Source organism: Cyprinodon tularosa, unplaced genomic scaffold (genome assembly GCF_016077235.1).
Source record: "Cyprinodon tularosa strain WSP-4 unplaced genomic scaffold, ASM1607723v1 ctg79, whole genome shotgun sequence".
Classification (NCBI taxonomy): Eukaryota; Metazoa; Chordata; class Actinopteri; order Cyprinodontiformes; family Cyprinodontidae; genus Cyprinodon; species Cyprinodon tularosa.
Genome location: NW_024039551.1, coordinates 2,683,279 through 2,696,071, shown reverse-complemented (window position 1 = coordinate 2,696,071; position 12,793 = coordinate 2,683,279). Strand labels below are relative to the sequence as shown.

Below are 12,793 nucleotides of genomic sequence, written 5' to 3'. Positions count from 1 at the left end.
CATTCTCAGTTTTGCTCCAGTTCGTGCACTGTAACTTTGGAATTCTTTATTTTATTTCTCTCTACAACTTCAAATTCAGTTACAATGCACAATGCACGTAGTTCAAAATTACCTCCATAAGTATAGGGAATCTTAATTCTAACTATAAACAGGTTTATCAAATATATCACAAAAAAGAATACAGGAACTCCATGTTTACTGTTTTTGCTTGTAACTTGTGAGGTTTAGAAATGTTTACAAGCCCCTTTTTTTAAGTTCCCTGTCCCCAATGAGTACTGGAGTATTAAATGACTGAAATAAACATTTTCATTTTTCATTTACTCCCCTACACCTATTGTAATTGTGCACTTTCACAAGGACATTTAAAAATCAACTTTCAATCTTTTAGCATTTAATTACAATTATCTCTTTTAGAACTAATTTCTCGTACAAACATCAGCTAAAGGCTGCTTTAAGTTATTTTGAAAGCAGATCAAATTTAATAGAGTTAGAATATGTACCTGTAAATGTTGTATTTTCAAATGATTTAGAAAACTGTTTTGTTATGATAAAGTTAACACCAATGGATAACCAATGTTTCACATAGAGCTGGAAAACTACTTTCTAAACCTACTTACTTATAACTTTTATCTTTTATTCTAGAAAGCAACATGAATACAAACTAACAAATTATGAATGAGTAATTAATGGGTACTATACTTGAGGAGAAAAAGAAAGGAGAGTACTTTTGACATTTTTAAACAGAAATGTCCTTTTCATATGTCAGGGGTGGTTTAATAGTGAGAGAATAGTAGGTAAGTTATGTTTATTTTGTTCTAAAGTTAGCCCAAGTCATTAATTACAAAGTTAGAATGAAGGAGACCTAATTGCTTTTACCCAAAGCTGCAGCTAATCTGAACAGGTACATATTAACATACCATAATCCTTCAATAGCACTGGCTCATAACCAAGTACATCTCTTTACATAAAAATAAAAACCTCTGCACTAGCTGCAGTCCTTTCACGTCTTTATTACATGAGACAATACTGCTACTTAGACTCAAGTTTCAGTCAATTCTTTAGGACAAAAATTTATTTCAAGTCCTAAGTCTTATTTTTGCAGCGAAATCCACAAACTTAAGTCCACTCTTGTATTCACACCAAGTTACTATTACAGGGGGATTCGATGTCAATATTTTCTCAAGTCAACGATGGACATTGTGGAGCTCATACTTATAGGCACAGTAGCTGCTGAATGTTTACAAATCTAATTCCAAAAAAACTGATGCAGACAGTTAAATAAAGACAGTAAATTAGTTATTTGCTTTTATCAGGGAAGATGAAAACATATGTAGGAGTCAGATGGTGCCAGAGGACATCTGGTCGTTATATCCCCTGCAAACTAGAGGAAACCTTTATTAAGCTTCCCAAAATATGAGTAATGTAATTTAATTCAATCTAAGCTTTATTTGATTCCAGAAAAAAAAATCCATTAAACATATTATTCACTTTTACATGCATATCCTGAAATTTTTGGAACCCTATTTCACGGTGAAAGAAGTCATAATGTGGAAAAGCACTTAGCATTTTTCTCCCCTACGTTCCATGTCCCTGAGCTGCTCTCATGCTGTCCTATCATGCATTATTAACCAGCAGGATGATCTTATTATCCATGTCTGTGATTTAAAAACAACATGGGCCCCAAACTAAAATACCTCCCTCAGAAATGTGGATGCAGGTACAAGCTTGAAGATTAAGTGATGCTCACATGACGCCACTATTACAACTGGAGTGTTTTATAGCTAAGAATCCTCTACATTCTGTCATACCTTATACCACTATAATGTATCAAAACTACCACTGTGTGTCTAATGCTTGACCAAAGCCCCTGCATTGACTTAATTAAAGACCATCATCCGCATTCTGGCTGGTTTTACTGGGACACAGCTGGGTCTCCCTCCAAAGTTAAAGGGTCTTTAGAAAGACAGAACTCTTGCTGGACTCCACCAATCAACAAGAAGCAATTTCAAAGCTACCAGAGAGTACAGCTATCAAAGGCAAACTATCCTTTTCAAATATCACAAGGTGGAAAAACACTTCATACAGCAAAGGCTTCGCTTTGAGCTCATCGCCAAACTTTCATGAGATTTTCTTGACAGTCTTTTGAATTTAGATCAGTCTAAATGCTGTTCACCGTAAATAGAGTGCTTATAACTTTAATTAGTATTCATATAGACTCCACAGAATACAAACTAAAATAGGTAGGAAATTTGTTTTTTCACTGAAAGCGCTTTTATATTCATCCATCTGGTCGAGAAAATGATATTCAAAATGCTCATAAGAAATAAAAAATAGTGTTTTTATGAATTTATTAAGATCCAAGCCGAAAAAAATGTTTTTGTCCTTATCACAAAACCAGCGGTAAAGGGATTATGAGGTCAGACCTCAGATTATATCCAGTAAATCTAGTACCCCAAGGTCCCAACACTGGGACCTATTGTAGCTGTGACCACAGGGTAGGACTATGGCTGCTCAATATTTAAACACTTAATAAAAAGTGACATTGATGTGTGCAGAGGATAAGATCCAAGGCTTGACAAAGAACATTGTCAGCTACATGACAAGTCTTAAAGTCTTAAAAAAATATTTAGCATGGTCCATTTCTGACTTAGCAAAAAGAGCACTTTGCAGGCACTATTCATTGTGGCGCTTGAAATGCTAATATTTTTGATATGTTGACCAAAAACTTCCATAGCAAAACAGGGTTGCTGCTTCTTCATGATCTAAAATGGATCCAACCTGTTTAAAAGCCTAATTTTGTTTCCCTCTCTCATAAATTAAAAATGTTCCTCCCTATATTCTCCTTTTATTTTTCTCTGTCTCTTTTATCTACCACCATTTACAAACTACAATTTAGCTGATTAAAAGAAAGAACCCAACAATCCCTGAAGGCAATGTAGTTGTCATGTTGGTTTGTAGTTTTTATACCAATATGCAGAATCACAAAGAGAACCTGTGTATTTTAATGTTTTATTTACAACAAGAATCTGGACTCAGAAAACTGCAGGAAGTCAGTTGAACTTTCTGGTTGGGCTAAGCGGAGAAAGCAGACTGATCAGGAAGAAGTTGGTTATGACAACAGATGACTGGTTGATTTGCTCACTTAAGATATGAATGGGAGGTAGCATGGATTTGGTTCGGCGCGCTTTGCAGGCTGTACCCCAGAGCTCCAGGAGATTGTGACTAAGATCCAAGAGCGTTGGTACTTGTAAGTAGGGATGCACGATATTGGGATTTTGGCCGATATCCGATATGCCGATATTTTAAAACGTTTAAAAACGTTTAAAAATTTAAAAATATTTTAAAAGCCGATAACCGATATCGATACCGATGTTAAAGCTGGACAAAAATAAGTAGTCGTTGAAAATAGTAGTTCTGTTATCCATTTCTGACACTTTGAAAAATAATATACTCAAATATATTTTCATATGCTGATATCAAATTGATTTTTAAAAACGCGGTATCGATCTATTTTACTTTCAAAATCTTGTGAAATTTCATCGTTCTGTTACAAACTCTCGTGATATTTTGCAAATTCTTTTGAGATTTTGTTAGTAAAATAGATCGATACCGCGTCAATATATAAAAATATTTCGTAGCATAACGATGACATATAGCAATATTTCATTAGTAAAAGAGATTGATATGGTGTTTTTAAATGGCAATATATCAGCATATGAAGATATTGTGATATTTTAATGTATCAAAATTTTTTCCCTCGTCTTTAGAAGTTTTTAAGTCTGTAAAAAACAAGTTTCTGAGGAAGAAGAAGAAGTAGTATTTTTTTTTTTTTTAGACTTTAGAAACTCAGAAGCTGATCAAATATCGGGTTAAATATCGGTGGGGTGGCTGATGTCCGATATTCAGTTTTAAGGCCGATACAGGCCGATACCGATAGGGGGCCGATTATATCGTGCATCCCTACTTGTAAGAGACGTTGGGCTAGAGGTTGGGCATGAAGGTAATGAAAATCCAAGCAGAAGACTAGAAAGGAGAAGCTTGATCAGAGAGAGACGTGAAAAACAGGATATATCTTTAAATGATCCAGCAGCTTAGCTTAGGGTCGAATTATGAAGAAACTGAGCACTGCCTGGATTTCAAAAGACTGGTCTGCAGCTCCAAATTTGGTGCTTGAAAGAAGTACAGGTGCTGGTCATAAAATTAGAATATCATGAAAAAGTAGATTGATTTCAGTAATTCCATTTAAAAAGTGAAACTTGTATATTATATTCATACATTACATACAAACTCATATATTTCAGATGTTTATTTTGTTTAATTTTGATGATTACAAATGACAACAAATGAAAATCTCAAATTCATCATATCAGAAAATTAGAATATTGTGAAAAGGTTCAAAATTGATGGCCCCTGGTGCCACACTCTAATCAGCTAATTAACTCAAACCACCTGCAAAAGCCTTTAAATGGTCTTTCAGTCTAGTTCTATAGGCTACACAATCATGGGGAAGACTGCTGACTTGACAGTTGTCCAAAAGACGACCATCGACACCTTGCACAAGGAGGGCAAGACACAAAAGGTCATCGCTAAAGAGGCTGGCTGTTCACAGAGCTCAGTGTCCAAGCACATTAATAGAGAGGCGAAGGGAAGGAAAAGATGTGGTCGAAAAAAGTGTACAAGCAAGAGAGATAACCGCACCCTGGAGAGGATTGTGAAACAAAACCCATTCAAAAATGTGGGGGAGATTCACAAAGAGTGGACTGCAGCTGGAGTGAGTGCTTCAAGAACCACCACACACAGACGTATGAAAGACATGGGTTTCTGCTGTCGCATTCCTTGTGTCAAGCCACTCTTGAACCACAGACAGCGTCAGAAGCGTCTTGCCTGGGCTAAAGAGAAACAGGACTGGACTGCTGGTGAGTGGTCCAAAGTCATGTTCTCTGATGAAAGTAAATTTTGCATTTCCTTTGGAAATCAAGGTCCCAGAGTCTGGAGGAAAAGAAGAGAGGCACTTCATCCACGTTGCTTGAAGTCCAGTGTAAAGTTTCCACAGTCAGTGATGGTTTGGGGTGCCATGTCATCTGCTGGTGTTGGTCCATTGTGTTTTCTGAGGTCCAGGGTCAACGCAGCCACATACCAGGAAGTTTTAGAGCACTTCATGCTTCCTGCAGCTGACCAACTTTTTGGAGATGCAGATTTCATTTTCCAACAGGACTTGGCACCTGCACACAGTGCCAAAGCTACCAGTACCTGGTTGAAGGACCATGGTATCCCTGTTCTTAATTGGCCAGCAAACTCTCCTGACCTTAACCCCATAGAAAATCTATGGGGTATTGTGAAGAAGAAGATGCAATACACCAGACCCAACAATTCAGAAGAGCTAAAAGCCACTATTAGAGCAACCTGGGCTATCATAACACCTGAGCAGTGCCACAGACTGATCGACTCCATGCCACGCCGCATTGCTGCAGTAATACAGGCCAAAGGAGGCCCAACTAAATACTGAGTGCTGTACATGCTCATACTTTTCATGTTCATACTTTTCAGTTGGCCAACATTTCTATAAATCCTTTGTTTTTATTGGTCTTCAGTAATATTCTAATTTTCTGATATGATGAATTTGAGATTTTCATTTGTTGTCATTTGTAATCATCAAAATTAAACAAAATAAACATCTGAAATATATGAGTTTGTATGTAATGTATGAATATAATATACAAGTTTCACTTTTTAAATGGAATTACTGAAATCAATCTACTTTTTCATGATATTCTAATTTTATGACCAGCACCTGTAACTGCAACATCCTGCTCATCATATGGGTAGGGGAGGTTGGTATCCTAGAGAGGACACAGACCAATAGCAGAGGAAGTGTGATAATTATGTGCATATTCGACCCAAGGCAACTGAGTACTAAATGATGTTGGGTGTGAACTCAGGCAGCAGAGGGATTCCTCAAACTTCTGGTTAAAGTGTTTGGATTGACCATATGTTTGGGAATAAAAACCTGAACTGAGAGCAGTCTTAGCCACCAAAGAGGAACAAAACTCCTACCAGACCTCTGTCCAAAAGGATTTCACATGGGAATCGATTAAGGCAGGAACCATGCTAAGTAAGGAGCTGAGCTGTCTCAAGGAAGGATAGAAGTCAACAAAGAGAGATGAGATGGAAGGCTTTCGAGCAGCGTTCGATTATAGAGAGGATGCTGGTGAAACTCTTAGATGGTGGTAGTCCAGTAATGAAATCCAGGGCAATATGAGATCTCGGACGTTTAAGAAAAGGCAATGGCTAAAGAAGAGCACTAGGTGACTACAATATGTTGAAGACCACCAGAGAGTTGTTTTTAGGGGTGTGACAGTTCAGTTGATTCCAGGGTGGCAAGAGAATTTTGCAGAGTGGGTCAAGTGAATGAGGCAAGGATTACAGGAAATGTTTCTGTTTCATGTTATGTATTCAAGGAATGAAGAAGGCTTTAATCCTGCAAAAAGTAAATTAGTGATTAGTTTGGAACGTGCATGGATGCTCCGTTCTTTAGACCAAAGACAAGAATAACCTGAAAATTCTCATTCATAACCAAACTGGGCTCTGCGATGGTATAGGTTTGTACCAGTCCCCCTGGCAAAGCTCAGCTATGGTGGCATCTAGTGGCATGTTTTTCTGACAGTAAGCTGACAGGAAATAGGGCATGAGAGAGAGGGAGAGACATGCTGCAAAGGACCACAGGTCGTCGAGGACTAAGGCCTTAGTACATGGGTTGTGCGCAATAACCACTGCGCCACCTGCACGCCATGGTGGCAGCCTTAATGCAAAAAGTACAGCAGAGGTTCAAGAGCAACATATGCTGCCTTGGAGACCACTTTTATTTCAAAGAAAATCCATGCATTTTTAAAAAGAATCTGCATAACTATATTCTGCATGCAAATGAAAGACATGGCCGCTGGAGAAATGTGTTCAGGTGCTGGAATGGCTTACCACCCAGCCCCCGGTGGGGAAACTGGAGAATTTTGAAGCAAAACGTATGATGCTGCTTTTTTATGGCTAAACATCTAATAATATAGCTACAGTAAGTTTAAACTACAAATGTCAAATTTTTTGTTACAGGCTTTAGAAGCTTTTTTAATTACATAAATTACTCTAAAATTTATAATGCTTTCAAAGTTTATAATTATAATTTTATTAATATAAAGAAAGAGTAATGCAGTTTTATATATAAGTAAGACAATTTGTCTTTCATTGTTTATACAACAAATTATTTCAGTAAAAAAAAAAAAAAAAAATATGGAAACAATTAACTTATGTAAATTTTCCCTTATCAAATTATACTTAAATGCTTAAATTAATGAATCCATGATTCAGGATATCTCCAATAATATAAAGATACATTTTCTCCTCAGGCTGTAGAGAAATTACATGCTTTGTGCAGCTATACATGTTTGCATATTTGAACATATTTTTTCCCTTAGTTTGTTTAGTAACAAAGCCTCAGATTTTTGTAAATATTCTTTAAGCTATTTTTCATATCACAAAACTGATACAAATACACTGGAATCAATGACATAAATACAGCAGTTTAGAAGCAGATGAAGTGCATTAAGATGACATTTTAAAATACATTTTTAGCTTGATGGAAAAAATGCTTCTTCTCACTATATTTAAATGACCAGCCTTGCTAATACAGAGAAATTATGAAAGAGTTTAAGTTATTTTGAATCCAATTGGCAAAAAAAATGACTTTTGTAGTTGTGTTGCTGCTTGTTTTGTCAGAAAAGTCACTAAATATTGGAAATATCAACAAATACCTTGCTTTTAACAGTAGATAATAGCATGAAAACACAGAAACCAACTAATATCTAATAAATCTGAGCACTTTGATTTTCTGGGGCGAGTTCAGGTTTATCTCAGAGACAAGCAACAAATTTATGTTTGACAGTCAGACTTGCTACTGTACATTTCGCTCAAAAGCTTAAATAATCTTTCCTGTTATCTTTAAATTTGACATAAAAAATGAAGAGATAAATGGGCAAGTTACTCTTAAAGAGATGATCATTGTAATGTATCCCTGAGGTATATGAGGGGCCAAAATGTATCATGAAAGACATATATATGTGAATGACCCCTTAAGTAAATTACATACAATGACTTTTTAGATGGTAAATTTTAAAATTCAAATATTACAGTACATACACTTTGACATTGTAAAAGGTACAATAAAATAATTAAATGTCCCATTAAATGCTTAAAAATACAATTAAAATGATGTATTAAATGTAATTATGAAAAATACATGTACCCTATTTTTGTATAAAATTATGGAGTGAAATGTATCTTTAAACGGTCAATAGTCTGTTAGTTTTGGGTTTACAGGCTAAAAGGTTTGGCTAAGGTTTGGTAAACCGTGAAAAGGTTAAAGTTACAAATTTTTCATTAAAACAAAATGACCATCCACAGAACGTCTTTAGTGGTGAAAAATACATTTTTCAGTTATCCACAGAAAATGGCATAGAATACAAATAATTGTTACAGTCCAAAATATATTAATATATACTTTTAGACATGATGCCGAGTGACAATTTGACATAATAATAAATTTAGTAACAGTGTTACTAAACAGTTTTTCTTTATAAAAGACATTAAGTGCTTTTCTATAAGGCTTTTAATTTGTCCATGTGAGAAGTTGGACATTTTAGTTTTGATTAAAGGCAGAGTTTTGGAGCAGGAACATTCTGCTTGGTGAACACACTCTAGACCTCATAGATGTTATACTATACTTTACTGTACAATGGTGATCCACCAACCTTCACATTATTCTGTGTTTTTTTTTTAGTTGATTCTCAGATGCAGTTTATGTCAGCGCGTTGAAACTTAAAATCCTGTTCCAAACTAAGATGGCTAAAGCAGGGGGACATCATTCCTCTGGACCAACCGATTTATCTGATCTCCTCCTATTGCTTCAAGAAGATTGGTTAGATTTTAGAATTATGTCGGAATATTGTTGATGGGAACAACAGAACAACCATTTTGCTAAGGAATAAGATTTCTCTTGTTCTCTTAAGTTAAGGTAATATCCTTATTTTTTTCACCGAACCCAAACTTAAACACCTAACTGTAGTTTTTACTTTAAAGTTTTACAATCAATGCAGTTACAAAAAAGATAAAAGTAAAATCTGACAGCAGAATAAAGAATCTGTGGATGAGCTGTTTCTCAATCTTGACATCTAGACTTTAATCAACTATAGCAGGTACCTTCCTAATCCCATCCTGGGACCAACTGTGTTTCTTTTACCATCAATATGTACAATGAAGTTAGTTTGAATTATTTTTTTTAACCCTTTATGAAACTTGCATATAGTTTCTTTATTTATTGACTGTATTTTCTTTTTTCCTCTTTTTAATATATTGACATTTTATTGTACAACTTGTGCTTTTTTCAGGGACAACAGATGAAAACCAAATAAATCGATAAAAACAAAGACAGATCCTCTTCATACACTGAGAAGCAGATACACGTCATACTAACCTATGTGTCCAGGTAATGGAGAGTGCGGCCTCGGCAGGGTGGGGGAAGTACTGGTCAGAATGAGGCTCTTCCGGTTACTGGTTCTACAACTGGAACAAGAACAAAGAGCAATAAGTATTTATCGTGAGTACTTCAGTCTAAGGCTGAAACAATCGGATAAATCGTGATTTATTGATTATTAAAATAATCGTCTACTAACATTTTAGTTTCACCTTGTTTAATTTTGTAAAAGGTCTTCTTTTGAGGAACGTTTTGCTATCTGATTATTAATAAATTAATCTAAAAAAAATAATTGACAGATTAGTCCAAACCATCCAAACCATCATGGACACCACCTCTCACCCCCTGAACCAGACTGTAGAGGAGCTGAGCAGCTCCTTTAGTCAAAGACTTAGACACCCTGTCTGTAAGAAAGAGCGCTACGCAGGTCATTCATTCCTGCTGCCACCAGACTCTATAATAATGCACTATAACCACAATGACTCCTGTAAAAACCACTGTGCAGCTATATTATAGTTTTTTTATTTATTGACTGTGCAATATTCTGTGCCATATGCTGACTGTGCAATATATGTGAAAAAAATAGTCATACCACTACCTCACCGTTGTCTAGAGGTGAGTATTGGCATAAGTGTTGCGATTCGATACATGTCGCAATACTTTAGTCACGATACGATATTATCACGATATTGCAGTATCACTATATATTGCCATATTTTCCCCAGCTATTAAAATCAAATGATGAGATAAAACAGCAAGCGCTGTATATTTTCATCAGAAAATATTGATTAGGTATTATTATCCATGTTGTTTGGGGTTTTCTTCCACTGTGACTGCCTCAAATACAGATTTGGTGCTGCACGCACAGTTAAAGGGCTCCACAGCGCTTTCTGCCAGAGTGGTGGTGCAGAGGTAGCCCATTTTCCCATCAATGTTTTATGTAACCATTTTTTTTTTTTTGAAAATCGATACTAAGAAGTGAAAGATCGATATTATATTGGGCAGCCGAATATCACGATATATCGCCAAAACGATTATTTCCCACAACCCTACCGTTGTCCCTTACCTATTACACTTTAACGTAAAAGTAAACCCACCTATATATAAGCCATCCGGATTGTACATATGTCACCTCAAATCTCTACTACTCCCTTGTATTTTATTTTTTTTTTATTTCTTATCATGATTTTGTTTTTCATTAAGTGTGATACATGTACACTTGCACCTTAATCCTTATTTATCTTGATATACTGTATATACCTGGATATACTGTATATATTAGGGGTGTGGGAAATAATCGTTTTGGCGATATATCGTGATATTCGGCTGCCCAATATAATATCGATCTTTCACTTCTTAGTATCGATAAAAAAAAAAAAAATGGTTACATAAAACATTGATGGGAAAATGGGCTACCTCTGCACCAAATCTGTATTTGAGGCAGTCACAGTGGAAGAAAACCCCAAACAACATGGATCATAATACCTAATCAATATTTTCTGATGAAAATATACAGCACTTGCTGTTTTATATCATCATTTGATTTTGATAGCTGGGGAAAATATGGCAATATATATTGATACAATTAAAGTCAGAATTCTCAGAAAAAAGTCAGAATTCTGACTTTTTTCCCATGTTAAACTGAAATAAAATTTAAAAATCAGTTAACTTTTTTTTTTTTTTCAGTGGCCCTAATTCTCTTCCGTACTCATTTAATCTAATCTAATCTAATCTAATAAAACAAAATAATCAGTAGTTGAAGCCCTACGTCAGTCAGCTGCTTAGACACTATGCAGACTTTAAGGATTTGTCCTTTCATGTCGCTCCAATAGTAAATGTAGTAAAATATATGTGTAAGCATATTGCAACCATGAGTAAATTATGTTTTTGTGGATTTTACACTTTCATAACATTTGCTTATTCAGTAAGAAGCAACAAAGCAAGAAGACTATTTAATTGATATTATGTTCCATGACAGCTGCTGTCATGGAACATAATGGAAGGAGTGATGAGGGGAGAGGATCAGGGGAAGAGGGTTGTTCACCGTAATGAAAAACTGAAATTAATGAAGCGTTAAGACTTCATATGTTATTGCAGGAAAACTAGATGTGCCAGTGGAGATTCTTACAGGAAGGCACACACACATACACAGAAGCAGAAGAGTTATTGTCCTTCATAACAGATCATAAAGTGGGAAGTGAATGGTACAGTTGTTATTGTCATGTACCGACTTTGGTTTGCTTACTACACTTTGCAGCTGTTTGTTCTTCTGCAGTTTCTGCAACAATGCAGAACCAGTGAAGAGAAAAAAAACAAGTTTGCTTCTCATTGCATCAGGCATAATGCCTTCTCACATCTGCAAGGACGAATGGTAAATAACAGCACACAACAGAAATACATCCCTGTAACAAAATTCCATTATTTATCAAGTCTCAGACAGTGTGAAGCCTGTATCTATCATCTTGTATCGCTTAGAGCTCTGCCTGCTTTTTCTCTCTCCCTTTTGGTGTCGCTCCTTTTCTCTGGCATCCTGAGACAGCGAACCAGCAGAAGGATTTTCGTAGTGGCAGTCTGCCTGTGTAGGCACCAACTGATGGAGAGCTTGTACTCAGCCTTGCAGAACAGAAGAGGAATATATTGAAATATTTAAGGGAAATGCATTAGGCTGTGTGCAGAGAGAGCTGGAGGAGACTTAACAGCATCCCTCACTCTGGCTCTTTCAACAAGAGCAGACGGGATGGAACAGGGGCGAAAGAGAAAATGCAATGTGAAGAGACATAGAATGCACACAGTTATCTTATTTGACGTTCCGCTCCAACACCTGCCTGAAATCAGCAGTTAATTTCAGTCCTTAACTTCCTGTGTCGAGAATCCACCTGCTCGTCCTATTCATAAGCTGAGTCAGGTAAACAAACACAAAGCAGCCGAATATATTCCCAGGTTGTGATTCATAATTTATCACATGTTACAGCTGAAACAGGCCACTGATATTTACCACCAGTTTGCGATATATTCCAAGGTTAAGCATCTACCTCTTCCAGATGGAGCGTGAGTCTTGTCAGGAAACCTACAGTAAATGAACTTGAATCGCTATAAATAACCTTTAGATTAACGACGGTCGGTCGTTCACTCTGTTCTCAGGCTGTTCTCTGACTGAGCGCCATTTTTTTTTGCTCTCATTCTGTTCAAATGATAAATAATTAAAATGAGTGAAGTCATCATCGCTGCTGTGTACATGTAAGTGCCAGACAAAAAGCTCACAGCTGGCTAGACCTT

General features: G+C 36.1%; 1 protein-coding gene across 5 annotated transcripts in view; it reads right to left on the bottom strand.

The window, feature by feature from the left end:
- Nucleotides 1–12,793, bottom strand: part of mast1a (microtubule associated serine/threonine kinase 1a) — a 143,714-nt gene that overhangs the window by 64,986 nt on the left and 65,935 nt on the right. For all 5 annotated transcript variants that reach the window (XM_038271104.1, XM_038271103.1, XM_038271105.1 and 2 more), the window contains one exon: nucleotides 9,518–9,606. In XM_038271104.1, the coding sequence (XP_038127032.1) occupies nucleotides 9,518–9,606 (89 nt within the window). The remainder of the gene's footprint in view (nucleotides 1–9,517; nucleotides 9,607–12,793) is intronic.